Source organism: Prenolepis imparis, unplaced genomic scaffold, assembly GCF_030444845.1.
Source record: "Prenolepis imparis isolate NDT839.2.m4 unplaced genomic scaffold, iyPreImpa1.0 SCAF_10, whole genome shotgun sequence".
NCBI lineage: Eukaryota > Metazoa > Arthropoda > Insecta > Hymenoptera > Formicidae > Prenolepis > Prenolepis imparis.
In genome coordinates this window covers 11012343-11034237 of record NW_028141168.1, presented here as the reverse complement: position 1 = coordinate 11034237, position 21895 = coordinate 11012343, and the positions used below count along the sequence as shown (strand labels likewise).

General features: G+C 29.2%; 3 protein-coding genes and 1 long non-coding RNA gene across 6 annotated transcripts; 3 read left to right on the top strand and 1 right to left on the bottom strand.

Annotated features, from left to right (window-relative positions):
- Positions 1-236: 236 nt before the first annotated feature.
- On the bottom strand, positions 237-19201 carry Neb (kinesin family member nebbish). Of its 3 annotated transcripts, none has more exons than XM_083048455.1 (13): positions 18735-19201; positions 18518-18610; positions 17644-18201; positions 16822-17368; positions 16508-16735; positions 16291-16419; positions 5180-5340; positions 4775-4975; positions 4115-4387; positions 2804-2876; positions 2553-2722; positions 1948-2410; positions 244-1432 (listed from the first exon to the last, which is right to left on the bottom strand). In XM_083048455.1, exons 1-13 carry the CDS (start codon positions 18782-18784, stop codon positions 596-598), a joined length of 3783 nt encoding a protein of 1260 aa, XP_082904581.1. In that variant the 5' UTR covers positions 18785-19201; the 3' UTR covers positions 244-595. The 3 variants fall into 3 exon arrangements, with proteins under 3 accessions (XP_082904584.1, XP_082904581.1, XP_082904582.1); XM_083048456.1 differs by having other exon boundaries at positions 245-1432; positions 18699-19201; XM_083048458.1 differs by lacking the exon at positions 4115-4387 and having other exon boundaries at positions 237-1432.
- Positions 7913-15911, top strand: LOC145942016 (uncharacterized). Its single transcript, XM_083048482.1, has 2 exons — positions 7913-8354; positions 14298-15911. Exons 1-2 carry the CDS (start codon positions 8243-8245, stop codon positions 14528-14530), a joined length of 345 nt encoding a protein of 114 aa, XP_082904608.1. The 5' UTR covers positions 7913-8242; the 3' UTR covers positions 14531-15911.
- Positions 8361-9198, top strand: LOC145942019 (uncharacterized). The gene is made up of 2 exons (XR_014426285.1): positions 8361-8579; positions 8779-9198. It is a non-coding gene; the product is annotated as an uncharacterized LOC145942019 (long non-coding RNA).
- Positions 19202-19242: 41 nt separating the features above from the next.
- Positions 19243-21222, top strand: Catsup (zinc transporter catecholamines up). Its single transcript, XM_083048468.1, has 3 exons — positions 19243-20601; positions 20778-20853; positions 20945-21222. Exons 1-3 carry the CDS (start codon positions 19654-19656, stop codon positions 21118-21120), a joined length of 1200 nt encoding a protein of 399 aa, XP_082904594.1. The 5' UTR covers positions 19243-19653; the 3' UTR covers positions 21121-21222.
- Positions 21223-21895: the final 673 nt, after the last annotated feature.

Genomic DNA, 21895 nt, shown 5'->3' with positions numbered 1-21895 from the left:
AACTTTACAAAATTTTCACAGTCTTTTTTACATATACAGTTTTATAAGAGCTTATGAATTTATATCCATTGTTGGAAAACAAATTCTATATTAGAAATCAGTCTTAAATTTAAATATAAGAATTTAAAAGTCATGTTTTAATTATTGGCAATTAATATATCATTAACTAGAGTTACATACACAATATACAATTCATATAATATTCATAAGCTATAAAAGATATCTATTTTTACTTAACTTATATTTTTAAAACATGTAATTTCCTTGTAGTATTTTGTCTTAGTATTTTGTTACTAAGCCTCTTAATTAGATTACATAAAATAAAATCATTTTATGATGCAAGCAAAATTTAAAAATTAAATAGAACTAATAAAATAAAATGATAAAATATGAAAAAACTGAAAGCGCGTTCTAATGATTTAGCTTATTAAAAGATATAAATTAATTAAATGGATCATAAGTCTAAATCTGTGTAACGATATGTATCATACGCAGTATTATTATAATTACAATAAGATATTTTTGAGATAATAGCTGAAAAGTTTTATTTAAAAATAATCATTATTTTAAACAGCTATTGCTTATTTTATCAAACTCATTGACTCATTGACGTGATTTTATCAATAAACCTCACGTTTTTTTCAGCATTTTCAGTTTTTACATCCGACACAATACTCCTCCGCATGCTAGATTTCTTTGGTGACATATTGTGATTTAAAGAATTTTTGACATCACTTTTTACAATTAATGCTTTATCTACGTCGTTATTATTGACATTACCTGAGACTGTATTTTCTCCTTTGCATTGGTTTAAATCCTTATTTTGGAAGATAGTCTTTATATCATTTGTTACATCGATGACAGTGTTATTGGCGCTGTTCATCGAATTTGTACTCGTGTCTTCACCTTCACTTAAATCTTTATTCTGGAAGATATTTTTTAAGGTTTCAATAATATCTTGCATCTTGGTCAACGATTCGACAATTGGCTTAGTATTATGATTCTGATATTGACACAACTTGCTCAAGGTCTTTGTAGCAACTTCGATTTGAGTAAGGCACGCATTTACATCCTCCTGTTGATCGTGCGTTATAGAAGTTTGATCATTTAAAGTCGGTTCCAACATCGATGCATCCATGGAAAGTTGATGAATGCTCTCATTCAGTTGCTTTTTTACAGGTGTCATATTTATCGAAATTCGACTATTGTTTAAAGAATCTTCGAAAACTTCCGTTGTGTCATAAGGCTCCCAATTGCAAGGCAAATCTCGTAGTTCCTTCATCGAGTCTTCTATATCACAGGTTCTCAAGCGATGAATCCAATCTAAAAAGTCCATCGGTTGCCACAATGTCTCTATCATATGGAATTTATCACGAACGCGAATCACTGGCTGTAAATTCTTTTTTACTATTATTTGTTGTTGTTCAAATTCCTAGAAATAGAAAGTAGCATGAAGATTCCTGAAGAAAAAGTTGAAACAATATATATATGCACTTTTATATATCCAGTATTATATCCAGTAAATCATAGTAATTTAACTAATAATATTATTCTTCATTAAAACAATGTTTAGAATATTTATATGAATTTTTTTCATTACATAATTTTCGAGAGAAAATCATTTTTAAATATAAAACAAGCTGCGAACAAACATTGTTATAATGTTGAAGCATATCAAATTTGCTGTATTGTATAATTATTATCGAAATTGGTTATATAACAATAGTAATATCAATATTATATCATAGTAAAATAAATTCTATATATAGTCACATATCTAATTAATCAAGAAAAAAAATTTGCTAAATGATAATGTGCAAAATTATTTTTCTCGGAAACGATCTAACTAATCGAAACAAATTATTTACATAATAAATTATCTTAACTTATATTATTTACTGGATACTCTGCGTAATGTGTATATAAAATTATTGTAAATCAACTCACATAATTAAATCCACCTTCTTTACATCGCTGAGTCGCTTCCTTAACGAGTATTTGCATTTCATGCAAACTGATGCCACCGGCAGTTATTGGTTTTTCATTAAATTTCGCCTTTAGCACATTCTCGATATCCGCAGTTCTCTCGTTCAGAATATTCTCCAATTCTTGCAAAAAGTTTGATTTGTATGGAGATAATTTCGCGTGACTTTGCTCCAGTTGTATCTTCTTGATTTTATTGTTAGTTTCCATCTCTGTGACAAGTAATTCTTTTTCCAATTCCAGTTCCTTCTTTCTACGATTAATTTGTTCAAGTGCGTGCTTTTGTTCTTCGAGAGTAGAACCGAGAATTTCGATCTTATGCTCATATGCTGATTTTTGCGATCCGAGTTGCAATTCTACTTCACGTTTAGCATTTTCCAATTCCTTTATCGCTTTCTGTTTCGAGTCCTCCAGTTCTGCTCTTAATCTATATAAAGAAAAAATTACGTAACAATAACATATGTAAATATTTACACAAACAACTGCGTTCTAATTAGTTCTTTTAGTTCCATCAAAATTTTATATCGAAAAAAAATCTTTCTACTTTTATTTTTACGAGCAATACATACCTTTCTTCCTGTACTCGAAGAATTTCTTGATAAGCAAATTCGAAGTCTATCGCTTGTGTAGAAAGCTTGACATTGCAACGCTCGTCATATGGATTTATGACTTTGAAATAATGATTACCACCGATCACTAAGCGATCGCCGTGTTTAAGCATAATTTTTCCAGTTATTATCTAAAGGATAATGGAAATATTTTTATCAAATTTCTTTTATAAATAACCAACTATTAATGATATATTATTCATTATCATTACCTGCCCATTGACATACGTGTCTCCGTCCATTTCAGGTGTTAAGATTAATTTTCCGCCTTTATTTTCGATGGAGCTAAAAAAAGAAAAGAAAATGTAGCACAAACGCAATTAATAAATAATATATAAGATGATAAGGGAAAGAAATTAAAAATGTTAATTGTGCGTATGTTAATAAGAATTTATAATATTCAGCAGACAACTAAAATAAATATGGTATCTTTCGATAAATATTCAATTTTGACCAAGTGCACAAATCAATTTTAACATAAACTCGTGTTGTATTTATTAGCACAATAAAATAAGTAAAATTTAAATATTATAATGTAAGTCTGCTCTCCAACTTATTCGGATTCCAATTTATTCAGTGACTTTGGGAATCCCTAATATCCTGTATAATGTGACATAATTGTCGATAGTAAAACATGACACAATATACATAATTATAAAGAGAGAGAGAGAGAGAGAGAGAGAGAGGATGTGTAAATATTATATAAGAAAAAATCAACAACCTTTGTATAGAATGATAAAAAAATACAGAATTTGTTTCACACCTGTGCCAGAGTTAATCTAATCAATGAAATAAGTTGTACAAGTTAATAATTGTTACATACATCTTCATTCATTACATAATAGTAGCATTATACATGCATTAGGATTAGAAACAGTCATAAAAAAACAACAAATAATGTGCTAATAGAAGTACATAGCTTCAAAAAATTCTTGGAATTGATTAGTATATAATTTATATAAACTATAAAGAAATGTAAGACAAATTTTTATCTTACAAAAATATAATTGTTTATCTTTTTAGTATACATAAGGTATCGTCACAATTGAAAATGTACATACAAATGTCGTAACAAATGTATAGCAAAATATAGAATAATGAAAAGTTTTCAAATTTGACATAAACTTTTCTGTGAAAGGACAGCATTTGTGTGATGCTACTGATATTATTAAAAATATAATTGTAAGACTGAAAAACTTTTTTCAAATGGCTTTTAGCACGCACATTAGCAGAAATGTAATTAATTATATAAAAATAAATTATTTTAAAATATAGTTTAAAAAATTCATATTTTGTATTTTTTTCGAAAAAAATTATTCCGAGAACTTTTTGAAGTTATTGGATGAGAATTGTATGGAGGAAATCTATTCACACAACATATCCGAAATATATTTGACAAAAGAAAAAAGTCAGCATCCATACTAGAAAAATGTCTCCCCTATTTCGCTAATTCACTCTTTTTTCTTTTCCTCGAGCCCAAGCATGAAAAAGAAACAAGCACACACACACAGTCTTTGACTAACCAGTGCAATTCCCTAACAAGAGGTCCATCCAACATGATATCCAGCTTTCTGAGGGTAGTTTCGGGTCCGCTACTTTTCCCAACACGAACCAAACCTGGAGGTATAAGATACAAAAGCGTACCGGATAACATAGGATCGGCCGCGAGATTTACGAGACAAGGCTGTTTATCTTTTTCATGGAAATCAATCTCGATGGCGATTCCACAACGACGCAAATATTTAAGCTCCGAACTTTTTTTTTCCTCGGCTTTCTGGAACTTTTCGCGCCAACTCCTGGAATTATACGTGCCTTAACGATTAAATCTTACCGATTCGATGTAAATCATAAAACGACACTAAAAACAAATTTGCGAAATGTTTGTAGACTTAATGGCACTACGCATTTGCTTCCACGACAATAATTAGCTTCATTTACGGATACACATAAATCCTGAAACTTTGACAAATTTTACTACAAAGAACAAAATTGAATTATAATTTCTGGTTCTTCGACAAAATACTATAATAGCTTATCATGATACATGTATCTATTATAGGGAAGGGACTTCTAGATTTAAAAATGATATCTTAATTTGATATATATATATAAATTTCATAATATTATTCCATATTCATTTCATAATATTATTTTTTTATACATAGATTATCTCTTTCACTTACATTTGAGTCGTGGCCAATTGTTCTTCCGTTTTCTTCAACCGATTTTTCAATTTATCAATCTCCTTTTGTTTTCGCTTAACTTCCCCATCGGACTGATGCATTGGCTCCATGCAATCGAGCAGTCGGCGAGGTGTAACTCCAAGTTGCTTCTCATATCCCTCTCGTACTCCACGTAAACGTAGAACTTCAGCTTTTAATTCACTATTCGAATAAATTAAGCTATTATATATACAATATGTTTGCACTTTTTGGTTCAAATGTATATAGCAATATTAAAATTTTAATTCTTTTTAATTTCTTTTTTCTTCGTATTCGCGCAATTTTTACATTTCTGTCAATTTTGCAGAATGCAATTCTGACAATGAATATGGAGTTTGTTAAATTGAACTTGAGGAAATATTTTACCGAATTAAGCGATCATGTGGATCCTCGTTGATACGGATTCGGTTGACTATAGCTCTGGCCTGGCATGCATATCGAAGAGTCGCCAGAGTTTCTTCCACGTGAATATTAGCCGGTGATACCGTTCCCAACATCGCCGTCCGTGAATTTCCTCCTAAACTCTCCTATAAAAAATATTTATATTCTAAAAATATGTATATTTTTACACGACCTCTTGTATTTCTTTTCTATCATGCTTTAATAAGGATTTCACTTTTTATTTCAGTTTCTAAAATTGCTGCAATGCTGCATCATCGAAAAATGAACTGAGTAAAAATATGTGAATTTGTCACATGCAACTATTCCTGACAACAAAATTTTTATATAGAAATATATGAGGTAATCAAATCTCTCTTCCCAAGGAGAAAACATACAAGTAATATGTTTATAACATCCTCTCTTCGTTTTCTACCATTTAAATCATAAATGCTTTTTGAAGCAGAATATCTGAATACATATTTGTATTTCTTTTCTATCATGCTTTAATAAAGATTTCACTTTTTGTTTCAGTTTCTAAAATTGCTGCAATGATGCATCGTCGAAAAATGAACTGGGTAAAAATATGTAAATCACATGCAAAAATATTCATGCAATTTTATTCGTGGTGCTTTGAGTCACGACATATGTACACACATGTAGAGTTTTAGCATTTAAATTAATCGTAGTATCGACACAAAAATATAGTTTGTCGTGTATTGTATCGATTATCGAAAGCAATCGATTGTAAATCTGATCATTTATAAAAATCATATCACCGAATATCATCGAAATTGTCATCCATCAATGACAGGCTTTTTATACATCGATAAATAAAAAATAATGCCAAAAAGAATATATTTTTTTGTTTGTGTAATATTTAAGATAAATTTGCAAATTGTTAATTTTTTATTCTAATCTTTCAAATTCTTATTTCACAATTCATAATGTGAAAGAAAGGAGAAGAGAGAAAGAGAGAGAAGAAAAAGGAAACAAAATGAGAAAAAAAATATTAAATATATTTACAAAGAAAGTGAAAGAATAAAAGAATAAATAAGAAAAGTTAAAATTTTTAATCAAATTTTCGAGAATTAATGGTCGAAAATAAATAATATATCTACTTATTCATATTTAATTTTGAGTAAATAAATAACAATTTTATCTTATACTACATTTTTCTTGAATAGCTTCAAAGAACAATTTTCAAATTGTTTGCTCTTTCTAATTATCTTAATTGCACGTTGAGGATATGTCACAAGAGTAAAACTTACTAGAAAGTCTTCAAGATATGTCAATCATAAAAATTGATTTCTATTAAGATATATGTACAACACAATATCCTCAATTTTATCTATATATTTATAGATATTAATAAACTGTTTTTACATGTATTTGTTAGAATAATACTATCGAATAGGCGATTGAATAAAAACATTTTGTTCGTCTGACAAAAATCAAAATTCGACATTTCAATAAAATAATTTCGAAAAAGATTTCAGATATTTAAATGATAAAATCTACTTTAAACTGTAAAATATCTTGCAGATGAAAAAGATGTATCATTTACAAAAATTATTTTTCAGAAATACCTTCAGATGATTCAATTATTAGTAATGACTAGTAATGTTTTGTTTTGTCGAACAAAACAAAATATAATAAAATAAAAAATGTAATATATATAAAGTATAAATTTATTCTAATAGTCAGTGTTTGCTGTTATCTAAATAAAATTATATAGATGATCATCTAGATGAAATTTTGGCGTTATCTTTATATAGATAATAAAAAAATGTATTATCTATATCTGCATCTTAGATAAAAAAAAGTGTTATCTTTACTAAATTATCTAACATAATATTCAGATAATTTGGTTTAGAGTTTCATAGCACATGAAAATATTTTAAGTAATAGAACTTGAGCAGTAAACGATAAAAACTTATAAATAAAACTATAAATATATTTTTATATCTATAATTTTCATTTTTTTATTTTACATTACATTTTTTAACTGTTTACATAAGCGATTTTAAAAATAATATTATCTGGAAGTTATCTAGATGAATCGTCATATAATGTTATCTTTTATCTATATATATTTAAAATAAAATCATCTTTATCTTATCTAAGATGAATTTACATATTTTTATCTCATCTTTATCTAGCTAATTTTAAAATCATCTAAGCACAACACTGCTAATAGTATAAAACAAAATTGATTATAGAAAGATCTCGAAATTGATCACACGTCCGCCACATGTGTGCGGCTGTCAAGTCATTCACTGTTCGATAGTTATCAATGAAAAATATCTTTTGCGATAATTACAAGTACAAATCAACTTGATTAAATGAATATACATATATTTAGTGTCCATAATCAAAATCTAAATTATTTTAATTTTAATTTTAAAAATTTCTAAATATAATTAATATATCATTTTACTTATTAAAAAGTCGTTTTACAGAAATAATAAAGGCGCGAAAACGCGCTAATATACATATATATACGCACTTACGCACGCGTGCACGCACGCACGTAAGCACGTACGCATGCGGCTTTCGTTGTCACGCATATTGCTACCTTTTGTGCGTCGCGCAAATCCGCGAGGAGCGACGAAGGTGATTGGCGGAGCGGAAGGTGGGGCACGTCGAGAGCGTAAACAAGCGTATACGCATTCCAAAGGACGAGGAGGATGTATTCGCGAAAGAAGCGGTAGAGGGGACAGAACCGGTAAATTGGAGTGGGGAAAAGAGACCGACAGATAAACATTATACGTGCGTTAGACATCAAACGTTTCGTTAGTTCAAAGCAGGAGCGATCGGCGTCGAAAACCGACGCCTCTTTGAAGAAGAAGAAACTGCGTTTCTGCGATCAAGCGCAAGGAAACGTGACGCACGCTTTTTATCTACAACTGATCTTCCTGGAGCAAGCATCTTGAGAAAAAGAATCATGCTCAAGAGTACGAGTCGCTGACACGAGAAAGAATCACTCACAATTCTTCCATTGACATTTCGTTCCAACGTCGATAGATATAATCGAAAAAAAAAATCACCATGGATCTTGTTTACATACCGGAGGTGTTTACTTATGGGTATGCGAGAAATCCGCAGTATCGCGACTATGAGCAACCATGGAACAAGGACTACTTCAAATGCAGTAGCACCAGTGAGTATAGAATTTTTTTTATTTTATTGTATTTAATTCAGAGCTAACAATGTTTTGTGTGACAATGTTTTAAAGTTAATAATGTTTTAAACAAAATAATTTATATTCGCATTGCGAAAATAAAATTTTCTCCTCACTGTCCTTGATCATAATTTAGTGATTAATTGATAACTAATTGTAGATATTCTTTATCTTTATGATTACTGTACTCGTACAATTACAGTGGTAAGTGACATTATATTTACTCGCAGTGTACAATCACGATTTCTTTTGCCAAAATCTGGAGTCAATTCTTTTCCTTTTTTTTTTTTTTTTTTTTTATAAAAATGTTGACAATTTTTAAGATATAAGCGACTGAAAACGAATGGATTTTATACGAATCGAATAGTAGAATAATAATAGATTTCAAAGTCTTATTTTTCAGTGAATTTTTGCAGAAAGAAAGATGTAAAAAGAGGGAATTGTCTTAAGTCTCAACAGAGAATCTTGAATTAAGATAAAATTATCACAATATTTAATAATGAAAATTGAAGAGTCGAGGAACAATTGGATATTTCTTTTAATTCTCTGAAAAAATGTATTGCACTTTAATCGAAAAATCTACAAATAAAACTCTTAGATTGATATCTTTGATATTGGCGCGATAAGATCGGCGCAATGATGAATTTAATTTTGTAAAAATACAACAGAGATATATTTCATAGATCATTAATGATGTTTACTAAACATGGACTTTGTAAGCGTCGTGCAAAATAATTTTCCAACGTAAATGAGAGGCGCGCTGAGATATTATCTTACAAACATTTAATTTAATTAATAAACGAAAAAGTATTTCCACTTCCAATCATGTTTTTTTTTTAAATTTTAAATGCATTTTTAAATATAAAATTGCGAATATAAAACAAAATAAGTCTCATATATATATTTCTTGCTAGAAGAAAATATGATGAGCGCAACTGACAAGTTATCTCGCGATAATATGTTGTTGCGTCCATCTGCAGAAAAATATCTTATCACTGATTTTAGTATTATCAGTATAAATCGAATAATTCGCATATTTTTCCGGATCAGAATTCATGAATTAAGAATATATTATTGCTTCATTTATTCACCGAAATCCTTCCGAAATCAATACTCGAATATTTTAAATAAAATAAATAAATATATCTTTCGAAATTTTTACCATTACTAGCTATTGATGATCCATATAAAGACATTCCGGATGAAAAATTAATCGAATAAAGGTTAAGAAGAGAATATATAAACACGTATCTATAGCTATGAAAAGTATTGCGAAAGTATAAGACTTTCCAGTGAAACCATTTGTACACGGAAATATTGCAATCTTACTGTGATCAACACAATAGCTTTTCGTATACAATAGGGTGTTATATACAATAGCTTTTTTCCCCAAAAGTTTTTCAAAGTTAATAGTAATTGAATAGCATTTATACAACAAATAAAAAAATATAAATAAAAAGAAGTTTCGAGTAAAAATCTGAATTATAATACAATAGTTTTATCATATATACATTTTATGAGAAGAGAGGAATTATTATAAAATAATAAATATATATTATAATAATAATAAATAGTAAAAGATTTTTCTGAACCGATATCGTATTTTTGCTGCGATCTAAACGAACAATATCATTTTATACGTTGTCATATCTGTCAGATTAAAAATACTAGTGAAGAGTGTACATCCTTCACATTCCTATATAATAAAATAAAGGTTTAAAATACTAACTACAACGTTTTGCTATATTCTCATAATAAAAATATAAAATACGCTGCGAAGCAATAATATATGATAATATAGGAATAATATTCTTCGCATTGTCATATATCATCCTACGTTACATTGTAATTATACCGCTACAGTTTAGATATCATGTGCCGAAATAGCATTATTGCAAAAAAAGGTTAGTCTTTTTTCTTATCGCGAACTGCACTTTTGCATATCGCATTTTATCAACTGCGCTTAGGCCCGATTCCACCAACATAATTTTAGCTTTAAGCGAGACTTAAATATGTATCTATCTTTATCTTTTTTTCTAAATAAATAAAGACAAACATATATTTAAGTCTCGCTTAAAACCAAAATGACGTTGGTGCAATCGAGCCTTATTAATATTAATCGCGCATACGCCTTACATTATGGACATAATTTTTACGAATGGACAGTTTTTTCGAGATGCGATAATTTGCATGATATTAATTATTAAAATCTTGTTTGATTTACTTATAGTAGGAATGATACGAAAAAACATATTGCATATTATCGTATATTTTCTCATTTAAATCAGTCCTTGTTTATGTCATCGCAACCAGATAAGCGTTGCATAATAATGAAAATCAGTTTCAGAACGTTTATTCATGAAATGTATATCTCATGGTCATACACCGATTTTTTATTTTTCTTTGTTGAACGTATATAATACTTTGATGCGTATATTTGCTGCATCTCATATCTGCACGATCTTAATACGGACAAATAAAAAAAGAAAATTCCTTGTTAGCGCATTTAAGATAAGTTATGATATGATCAGACCAAATGAGATATTATTGATATAATTTTAGACGTATTTCTATCTTTAAAAAAGATACATCGATCAATGATTATATTACGAAAATGATAAGACAATTGAAGACAATTGAAGACAAGGATTGTATTATCGATATTAATTGCAATAATTATATCGAGATTAAATATAAGATTAGATATTCCAGATTATAGATATACGATATATAAGGGCCGTATCAGCTTCGACTCTTTCGTGAAAATAATGTGAAAAAGGAGAACCATTGTTTTAAACGAAAAAAAAATATATACAAAATATTGAGATAATATATGATTAAATAATTTGCGTTATATTCAAGATTTCAGTGCCAAGCATCGTACATACTATTATGTTTTCTGCGATACACATGCGTCTATTTTTAGCTGGTTTCTTCAGACAACTGACCCGAATCGCGTTTCGGATCTCAAAACATCTCTTCTCGTTATCAATCCGCGGATTAGTTGGTTCAAAATTTCAATTACATTAATCGCGAACGAAACCTGCCAAAGGTCAATTAAACAAATTTCAAAATTTATTTTTTTTTTTAAAGACATTTTCGAAAATTTATCCTCCAATCTTTCAAACGACTGCATCATTTCATCGGTATAAATATAATTGTAATTCATCTCTCAATATGTTTACTACTAAAACTATTACACGTGTACATTCAAGTATTTTAATAGCCGTGAGAGGCGGAACAATTTCCGTGACTCAAAGCAAGGATATAATTATCTGGCGCTACAGGTGAGCGAGTTCGAGAGATCTTACGTTGGCATTTTTTAAATTAACATGTTGAATACCGTGACGGTCATTCGATGCTATTATACCGATATATCTTGTTGGCGCAGAATAAAACCAATTTATATTTAATGGATTACATATATATTATCATAAAAAGCAAATTAAAAAATAATTAGTATAACAATAATAATGAAGAAACTAATAGGCCAACTATACGAGCAAACAATTATAGGTTGTTTAATGTATTTATTATTAATTTTAATCATGTACAAATAATACGTTTCGACTGTACTCAGTCTTCTTCAGTAATTCAAACAACGCAAAACTATATAATATTAAATACTATTAATTATAAGTTAACATAATTAAATTATATCGGTCCAACAAACGTCACATCAAATTAATTTAACGTATACGAAGAACTCAGACCAACAATTTCTCGCCATCAACCGACGAATTTCTGTTTCAAAACCTTTACTGACCGATTATTATGTTTTATCAACGGACTCCACTGACATCTGCATATTGACGTAGGCGCATTACCATTTAGTAAATAAAAAACCCGCACAATGATTTTCATCACACTGCGACAGTCACGCATAAAATCCATCATGAATAAACACTCGATATATATATAGTTATCCGTTTGTTGGACCGATATAATTTAATTATGTTAACTTATAATTAATAGTATTTAATATTATATAGTTTTGCGTTGTTTGAATTACTGAAGAAGACTGAGTACAGTCGAAACGTATTATTTGTATACATGATTAAAATTAATAATAAATTCAAATACATTAAACAACCTATAATTGTTTGCTCGTATAGTTGGCCTATTAGTTTCTTCATTATTATTGTTATATTAATACACGAGCGTGGTCATATCTATTACCTTTTATAATAATTAGTATATTTGCTAAAAATTTTATTTTATTTGTTTGTAATACCGTATATTTAATTAGGCTTTTTTTAAATATGATTAATAATGCAAAATTTTGCAATTGAATTGTTATATCGTGACATATGTTATATATATTGTTATATACAATGAAAATGAAATATTCGTATTATTTTAATGATTAAAAAATTCAGAAAACTGTAGCGCCACACAAACACATGAAAATTATATAATAATTAAACATACAAAAATGTTATTTGAACTTTGATTAAATCGAAGTATTAAATTGCTTTATCTTGAATTATGTTGTATAATTGCATGTAAGTAGAATAAAATACAAGATAAAATAATATATTTTATAATATAGCGCTCAGCGATTATTTTTATCTCATAAATAAACAGGAAATTTTTTTAACAATAAATCAACTTTTAACAATAAATATTTAGCAATAATTTTTTAAATTTTATCAAAAATTTTATCCGCACGCGATAATCATATAAATATTATCGTGTTTTATACTTTGCAGAAATACATGTAATTGATATAGATATAAAACATTGCATAACCATTTACTGCGAAAGATTTCATTCACTCACACACACACACACATTTTTATGAAAGTGTGCTTATATAAATATTTCAAGGAAAATTCGGCATTTCCTTCTTTTTGGAGAAAGTTTGATTTTACATATCTGCATCAATTACATGCATCGTGGTATGGACAAATGTAAATAGTTCGATTACTCTGTTTCGTTTTAAACACGAATACGTAAGATATTTTTATCGAAAAAATATTTTGAATATTTATATTTCATGAATTCTACCATATATGTTTCAATACGTTTATAAAAAAAAATATCATATATATATATTCACATTATCAGACTCGAATAACCATGCCGAAGAGGAAATAAACCGGTTTAACTGGCAAGTTTTTTACATGTGACTTGTAAAATGCGCATTTATCTATGCGCATAGATAAATGCGCATTTAAAAAACATACGATTTCCATCAACAAAAAGAGAATATTTTTAATTTCTATTAAAATATTTCTACTCATAAATATTTTATAAAATATTTTATGATATACACAAAATAATAATAATAGAAAAAAATGAAGAGCAGCAGAAAATTCGTCTGCAACACTCAGATCTGAGAATGTATTGCATGCTTCTCGCAAAGATTAAAGATAAAATTATAATTTTTAAGAATTTCCAATACATCGAACTTTCTCTTTCGTTAAAATCTGTATATAATTCTGCTAATTAAGATAAATTATTTCTTTGAATGATTATTCATGTTTTATACATAATGTTTATATCTGCATCGATTATATACTCATCTTTGTAGAGAAATTGTAAAACTCAATTCAATTCTAAATTATAGATTTATTACTAAAAATTGAAAATTCCTTAACTGTTTATTCGAGATAAAAATAATATATGAGTTATTATATATATATTACTTTATCAATCTGTAATTATATATAAATTCAAACTCTGCAATCCAATATTTCAGCTTTCGAAATAATTGAATTACATATCGCGATATCGCCATATAAAAATGTAAAATAGTCAATGCATTTTAGTAATTAATGAAATGATGCGGTCAAAACTATGAAAGTAGAAGTTGTATTTTATTCAAAATTATTATATATATTTAAAAGAAAAATTTATATATATAAAATCATTAAATGAAGTTGGACATACTATAATTTGCTTTGTATTATTATTTAGGAAAATCAGTGGAAAGTCAACGAACCATGCAGCAACAATCCAAAGAAAGTTGCCACTTATGCAAAGAGATGAAAAGGAGAAACTTAGCGGTTTACATAAGAAGTAAATCACGAAGCGATTCCTGTCACGAGGGGATCCATGAAGAAGAAGAAGAAAATGATACAATGCACAATGAGAAAAAAGTCGCAAATGCGAATCAAAATAAATCAGCTAAATCATTACGCAATACATAAAAACAAATCATAACTCTTGAGTATTACATAACCAAAAGCAATAATATTAATCTTAAGCGTAATATAGATGTAAATACGCGCGTAATTAATGACTTTAAGTTACTTTAATTAACTTTAGATATTAATCTTATGTTTATGATTATTAAAAATCTACTCGTTTTTGAAGTGTTTATATAATGCAGTATGAAAAAAATAATAGCTTCTTAAAACTTTTTTACATATTTTACAAGCATTCATATACAAGTGCAATGATTTATTGCGTTAATTAATTACACATATAAACATTATATTTTCAAAAACGAGTATAAAATAAATCTTCCAGAAGTAAGATTCAATTAGATTTATGGCGAGGTATATCATATCGTAAAGGAATATTTTATCATCGCGATTGCTATCAAGATCATTAACAAAGATTATTAAGTATATAAAAAAGTAGTCATAAATTATTCGATTGACAAATAATTAATACTTGCAAAAGTTGATCTGCTGAGTCAGATTCGTTTTTAAATTATGATTTTAAGATATATCTAATATATTGCTCTACCATTTTCTCAACATTGGTTGTACGTTAGTTTTTAAATAAATTTTTTTTATAAATATGAATGTAAATACATTTCTATGAATATTATATAAATATGCAAATTTTTATATTGGTATATGCTAAAAAAATCGAGTGCTTAAAATTAATATAAAGAAGATATTTTTTTATAAAGATTGTTTACTATGACTTCGGTAAATTTAGAAAACTGCATTGATGTTTGCACGCAAATTAGATTTATATTTAAAAAAAGCAAGAGAGCAAAAGTATCTTGTAATTATAGATTTTAGATTTGCTTGATAATTATTTTGCTTGAGATAGTAAGCGCACTTAGACGCGCATACTTATAAGAATTGATAAACTAAAATCAATGACAATCTTTGACAATTTGATAAAGTTCTTTACGAAAGAGCTCACTAATCGCTTGTTGCATATATATATATATATATAAGACTGAATATACGATTTTGCATTATAAGATGTAGTAAGTAAAAAAGATATAAAGTAAGTTAGTAGTTTAAATATATATATTACCGCTATATATACTGTAACACAAAATTATAATTTGTACTTATTGTTAATTATAATTAAAAAAACTAACAAGATGACAGAAAGCGAATAGAATTTGAAGATTAGAATTAAGTTGATATACTTTTTTTATTATGTTTGTGATGTAATAATCTATTAAGATTTTTGTCTTTAGAGATTATTATATATCAGATATAACAAATTTTACTGTCATAAATATTACGTAATTGCGTAATTTAGATAACTTTGCTTGGAAATATGAAGCATAAAACCGCCGAATGTTTTATAATAAGAATAATAATAATAATGTACAAATCTAAAATCTATAGATGTGCATTTTCCTAAATTACTCTCTTCCTAATATAATATCCTGATAAACTTTATCATTTCCAAGAGAAAGATATCATATTTTAAAACAATCTGACTTTACTTAATTTGATACTCAATCATAAGAAGGTATAAAAAAATAGAAAAATATTAAAATAGTACTTTATAACGAACTAGAGTATTAAGATCAAAACTTGTCTCATATGAGATAGATCTTAAAAATTCATGCATTTGCATTCATTCGAAAGTATATTTTAATGTTACACTCTCGATCTTCAAAAGAATGTATTTATTAAACGATGAATCTTTTTATGTTTTTGTTTATGTGTAAATAATTTAAAACAGACATAAATAAAATAGTACTCACTTTTAGCAGCCACGTCAGTACCGATTCACGATATGGCACAAAACCCTGTTTACGATTGTTTGTATTCTCCGTAAGTGACGAAATTACCTTCCCCAAGGTAAGCAAGGATTTATTGATAGATACGCCTTCCTATATAAATAAATTAATATTAGATATTATTAATAATTGAATGTGCACATAGTTCGAGTAAAAATTTTGTTATATCATAAAAACTTACTCTTAATCTATCACCAGTAGCAGAAGTTTGACTCAATCTCTCGCTACCAGCTAAATCAACCAGATTAATTTTACTACGACGATTGGCATCAAGTGAGTCACAATCCAACTGGTTGTCAGAATGTGCCTGAGTTAATATAATACTGAAAATACTATGAGATCGTGAACTTTTCTCGTTCATACCAGTTGCAGCTGTGGCTCTTTGCGAGTTTCCCACTTTAAGCCAAGCCTAAAAAATTATTAATAAGGAATTAAATTCATATGTAAAAAGAAAAAGATAAATTACATTTTAGCATTACAAAACTATAAAATTACCTGTAAGTCCTTGTAACTTTGCACACAATGCTGGCTCAGATCTACAACATAGGGGCCAAAGACGGGATGCTCTCTTACTTTAAGAGGAGCTTTTTTTGAACCATTACTTGTACTAGCCAGGAGATCGTGTATCTTTTCATTATATATTTCAAAATAGCTTATTTCTACAGTAGTCACAATTTGTGGATTGTCATGTGCTTGCGTAAATATTTCTTGGCAGAATCTCGGTATAATACCGACTTTTTCGTCGAACGGCGCCGCACTTAAATGTGCAGGATCTACGCCCATTAAACTGTAACTTTTTCCAGATCCTGTCTGTCCATATGCGAATAAGCAGACATTGTAACCCTCAAAGGCATTTTGTACTAATGGCAATACCATATTACGGAAGACGATCTCTTGACTGGCGTGACCAGGTGTAAGTGGATCGTTATATGAGACAAAGCAATGATCATACATAAAAGTGTGATGCGCGGATTCACATTCCACGACAACATTCTGACCATTCCCTTGCACAACTCCTGTAACTTTTGGATCATTCAGTTCTCTGAAACAGATATTGCAAGAAATAAAATGTTTGTTAGCATAAGATTTAATAATATATTTAATAATAAACGGTAATAAAAAACAAATTAAAATGTAAAATAATTTTTAGGACACTTTAATATAAGTCAATATTTTTTAATAATAAAATATATAAATGTTGTATCTAAATTATAAATAATTGATGGAAAATATGATAGAAAAATGTATGAAAAAAGTAAACACTAGAATAGAATATCTTCTATTACGACGTCGATTATATCATTAAATTATACTTACTTGGAATTCAAAGGTCTGATGCGTATTCCAACAGTGAGATTACTACTTTCACCATCGTACATTGTTTGCTCTCCGACTACTATGTCATCAATTTTCTGAGATGGAGTTTCCAAGTGAACCACATTAAAGCAGTCTGGAGTGCTTTGTAACAAAGTATGATCGCTAAAGTAACATTTCACAGGTGTTCTTGTAGCAGGTAAAATATTGAATCTTGTATTGGCACTAGGTGTATTTGTTGTTCTTGAATGCTTGGGTGTACAAAACTGCGTCACTGATGTCTTGTCGTTAGATGAGCCACTTAAAAATTTTGTTTTGGCAGGAGTCTTTAATTTTTCATCAGATGTAATATTATTACAAATTGTATTTTCCTGCTTTATTAGATTTGTAGATTTGACACACGGTAATTGCACACTGGATGACTTATTTGAAGGTATTAAGGTCTCTGTTATTTCATATTTTGACGATACCTTCTGCATAGGGCATTGTGTCTTTTTGTTTGTACTTTGACTTTTTATTAAAGTAGATGGTTCAGATGAGGTGGGATACAAATCTTTCTTTCTGCAACACAAAAACCATAATTTTAATTTGACAAGTTTAACAATAAAACAGGCATAAAAAGAATATCAAAAATAAAAATATTAAATAAAACTTTCATGGTAAAAGCTATTAGAAGTAAAAGATATATACATATATGTATATATGTACATTTATATACTTTTATAATTATACGAATAAAATGTAATAATTTTTTCAGAATACTTCTGATAACATTATGCGACTTGTAACTTTTGTTTTGATGATGATAAAAAGTTTTTAACCGTCACACACAAAATGTACGCAACGGCTATCGAATAATGTCGATCGAATTACTTACGATTTTATCGCGGGGACAGTGTTTTCCTTGTTAGAACTTCTGGGCGAAGTTGAGAAGATAGCTTCGCAGTATCCATGACTCGTAGATTTCGAGCTGTGATGAGACATTTCAATTAAAATCGCGAAAAGACTACACGTGAAGGAGTGAACTGATCGGTCAAATTTGATTTTTGCGACCCAACTTTGCGGCTCTTAGTCACGGAATACGAAGAATATACGTAGATTGACGATTGACAAATGACGTAGACATTTCTCTTCGATATTTCATTACGCCTTTCCACGCTCGCGATTGGTTGCGCTCTAGTTCCGCGCTAGTTCCTCGGTGCACTATTTCGCTTTACCAGCACTTTTAGATCTTTTACTTGCACTTTCGATACTTTTTTCTTTCTCCAACATTTGAATACACTTGTCTCGCAGTGTTGCCAGAAATTAAAAAAAATAAAATAAAATATTTTATTTATCATGCGACGAGAGAGATTTTGCTTGACATTTTTTATAATTTTGTGTATTTTATAAACGAGACGAGCACTTTTGCTAATTTCATGTCGCGCAACACGGTTGAAGGGCGAAAGGGGACTGCGTGCTGCGTGCTGCGTGTGTGGGGAGTGGGGAGCTGGGTGGGGGGATCCGCGCGCCGGTGCGCCGCGCATCCCCACTCCCCACCCCCCACCACGCAGCCCCCACTCCGCGCACCGAATTCCGACGCCGTGACGCTGACGCAGTTTGAAGGTTAAAGTCGAACGCGCCGCGCACATCGGAACGCGCTCTCTCTCTCTCCCTCGTCTCGTTTATAAAATACACAAAATTATAAAAAATGTGAAGCAAAATCTCTCTCGTCGCATGATAAATGAAATATTTTATCGATATACGGAAGTGATCGAAGTCCACGTAAGCAACTATTGGCAACACTGCGCAGACGAACGGAGACGATATTGAGGTTATGTGGATACGTGGATGTGGATACGTGGTTAAATGGACGATTGTATCTTCGCATCATTATCAATTATGATTCGGTGTACGTGGTTATGACATATTTTGTTGATAAAGTTCCTGTATGCGTCGTGTTAATGTAACTTCCACAAGCACGCAGACGTCAACGACATATTATCAGCATATTTTTGTCGTAAAAACGGCACAATGACGAGGAATAACCAAGAAACTTCCGTATTACACAAGTGGATCTCGAGGATAATAATCGCTACGTTTCTCGTACTTATTTTTTTAAATCTGCCGACTATCTGCAACACTCACGAAGTTCACGACGAGAAATTACCGAGTTACAAATATTCCAAGGAAGCGAACGAGATTTATTCAAATCAGCATCATCGACACGACCACAATCATGATCACGATCATAAACATGATCACGATCATGATCATGATCACAAACACTCTCATTCTGCTCAAGCCAATGTCTTACATAAAAATGACATTATTCTGAGAGCTGTTGGATCGACTTTGCTCATATCTGCTGCACCATTCTTTATATTGTTCTTTGTACCACTGGACAACACTAAGCAACGCGAATCATTGCTAAAAATTTTACTGAGCTTTGCGTCTGGTGGTCTGTTGGGCGACGCGTTTCTCCATCTGATTCCCCATGCGTTGGTTCCTCATTCGCATGATGATGCTTCTTCGGAAACGCATTCACATTCCCATAGCCATGATGATAAATCTGGACATCACAAACACGACATATCTGTTGGTCTATGTGTATTGTTAGGAATAACAGTGTTCTTAACTGTGGAGAAGGCAGTTCGCATTATTAAAGGTGACCATAGTCATTCGCATGTTCATCCTCAAGAAAAAAAGAATGTTTCATCGGAAAAGAAAGAAGAGAAGAAAAGCAGTAAAAAAGTTTCCAAAAAGCATGAAGCATCTGGAAGTGACATAAAGATCGCTGGTTATCTGAATCTAGTTGCAGATTTTCTGCATAACTTTACAGATGGTTTAGCTATAGGGGCTAGTTACATGGCTGGAAATAATATTGGTTATGTAACAACATTCACAATTTTATTACATGAGATTCCACATGAAATTGGGGATTTCGCCATATTGGTGCAAAGTGGATATAGCAAAAGAAAGGTAAGATATAAATCTATATAAAAGATTGAATCACACATAAAGTACTGTATAACTGCAAGCTCAAAGATACAGTTTATTAGATGTATACAGTATTTTATAGTTGTTGTAACCATGTTTTTTTTTTTAATTTAATTTTTGCATAAATTCTGCAATTTAAAAATCTTAATTGTTTACAGGCTATGATGTTGCAATTGACTACTGCTATAGGAGCTTTGTTAGGAACCTTTGTTTCTTTGTTGGCAGAAGGAATGGGTAAGAAATATATAGTTGCAAGATTAGAGAGATGTATTAATTCTTATCATGTTTTATCTAATCTAATCTTATCTAATTTTATGTATTTTAGGTGATGTTGCAACAAAATGGATTCTTCCATTTACAGCAGGAGGCTTTATTTATATTGCAACTGTTTCTGTAATACCAGAACTTTTGACTGCCACTAAACTTTGGCAATCAGTTATGGAGATCACTGCACTTCTTTTCGGAGTATATATGATGGTTCTTATAGCAGACTATGAATAGACAGGTTTGTTAAAGAATACAAAATTTTCATTTGATTCAGTTTATTCTTACTCATTAAGATCTGAAAAAAATGTCATTACATAAATAAACGACAATGGAAAAGAGTAATGTTTTTATAATTTTAATTATACTCTCTGCAGAAAAAATATGCATTATCTTAACCTCTCACAAAAACAAATACCAGTGTGGCACAAATATCATTATTTAATACTTCTGTGACTAATTGCATTTACGTTCAACAAAAAAAATGAGTAGAATTAATGAAACACCTAGGTTATAAAAAATAACATATGTGCAAGTTATTATAGCATTATTTTTACATTGAAATAGTAACTGTCACATCTTGTAAAGTATAAATATATTATAAAACCATTTTGCCAGAGAGAGATCTCAATACATCATAAATTACTAATACATTAGTTTTTTTGTAATCTACTATAAAATGTAGAGCTATATATCTACGTATTTGACAGTTTATATATTTTCTTATAATTATATATACGTACATCTGTTCCTACATCTTTCAGACTCGATTAAATTTAAAATATTTTAAAATCTAATTATCTCTTTTATGTATCATATATTTAATACATGAAATATTTTGATCTAATTTTATATGATTGTTTTGAAGATAGCTCATAAATATAATTGCATTTGTTAAAATTATAAAATATTAAATTATATATAATTTATATATATAATTATATATAGTTATTATAAGTATATTTATTATTTAAAAAGAAGTACTTAATTTTCTCATTTTCATATCTAGGGT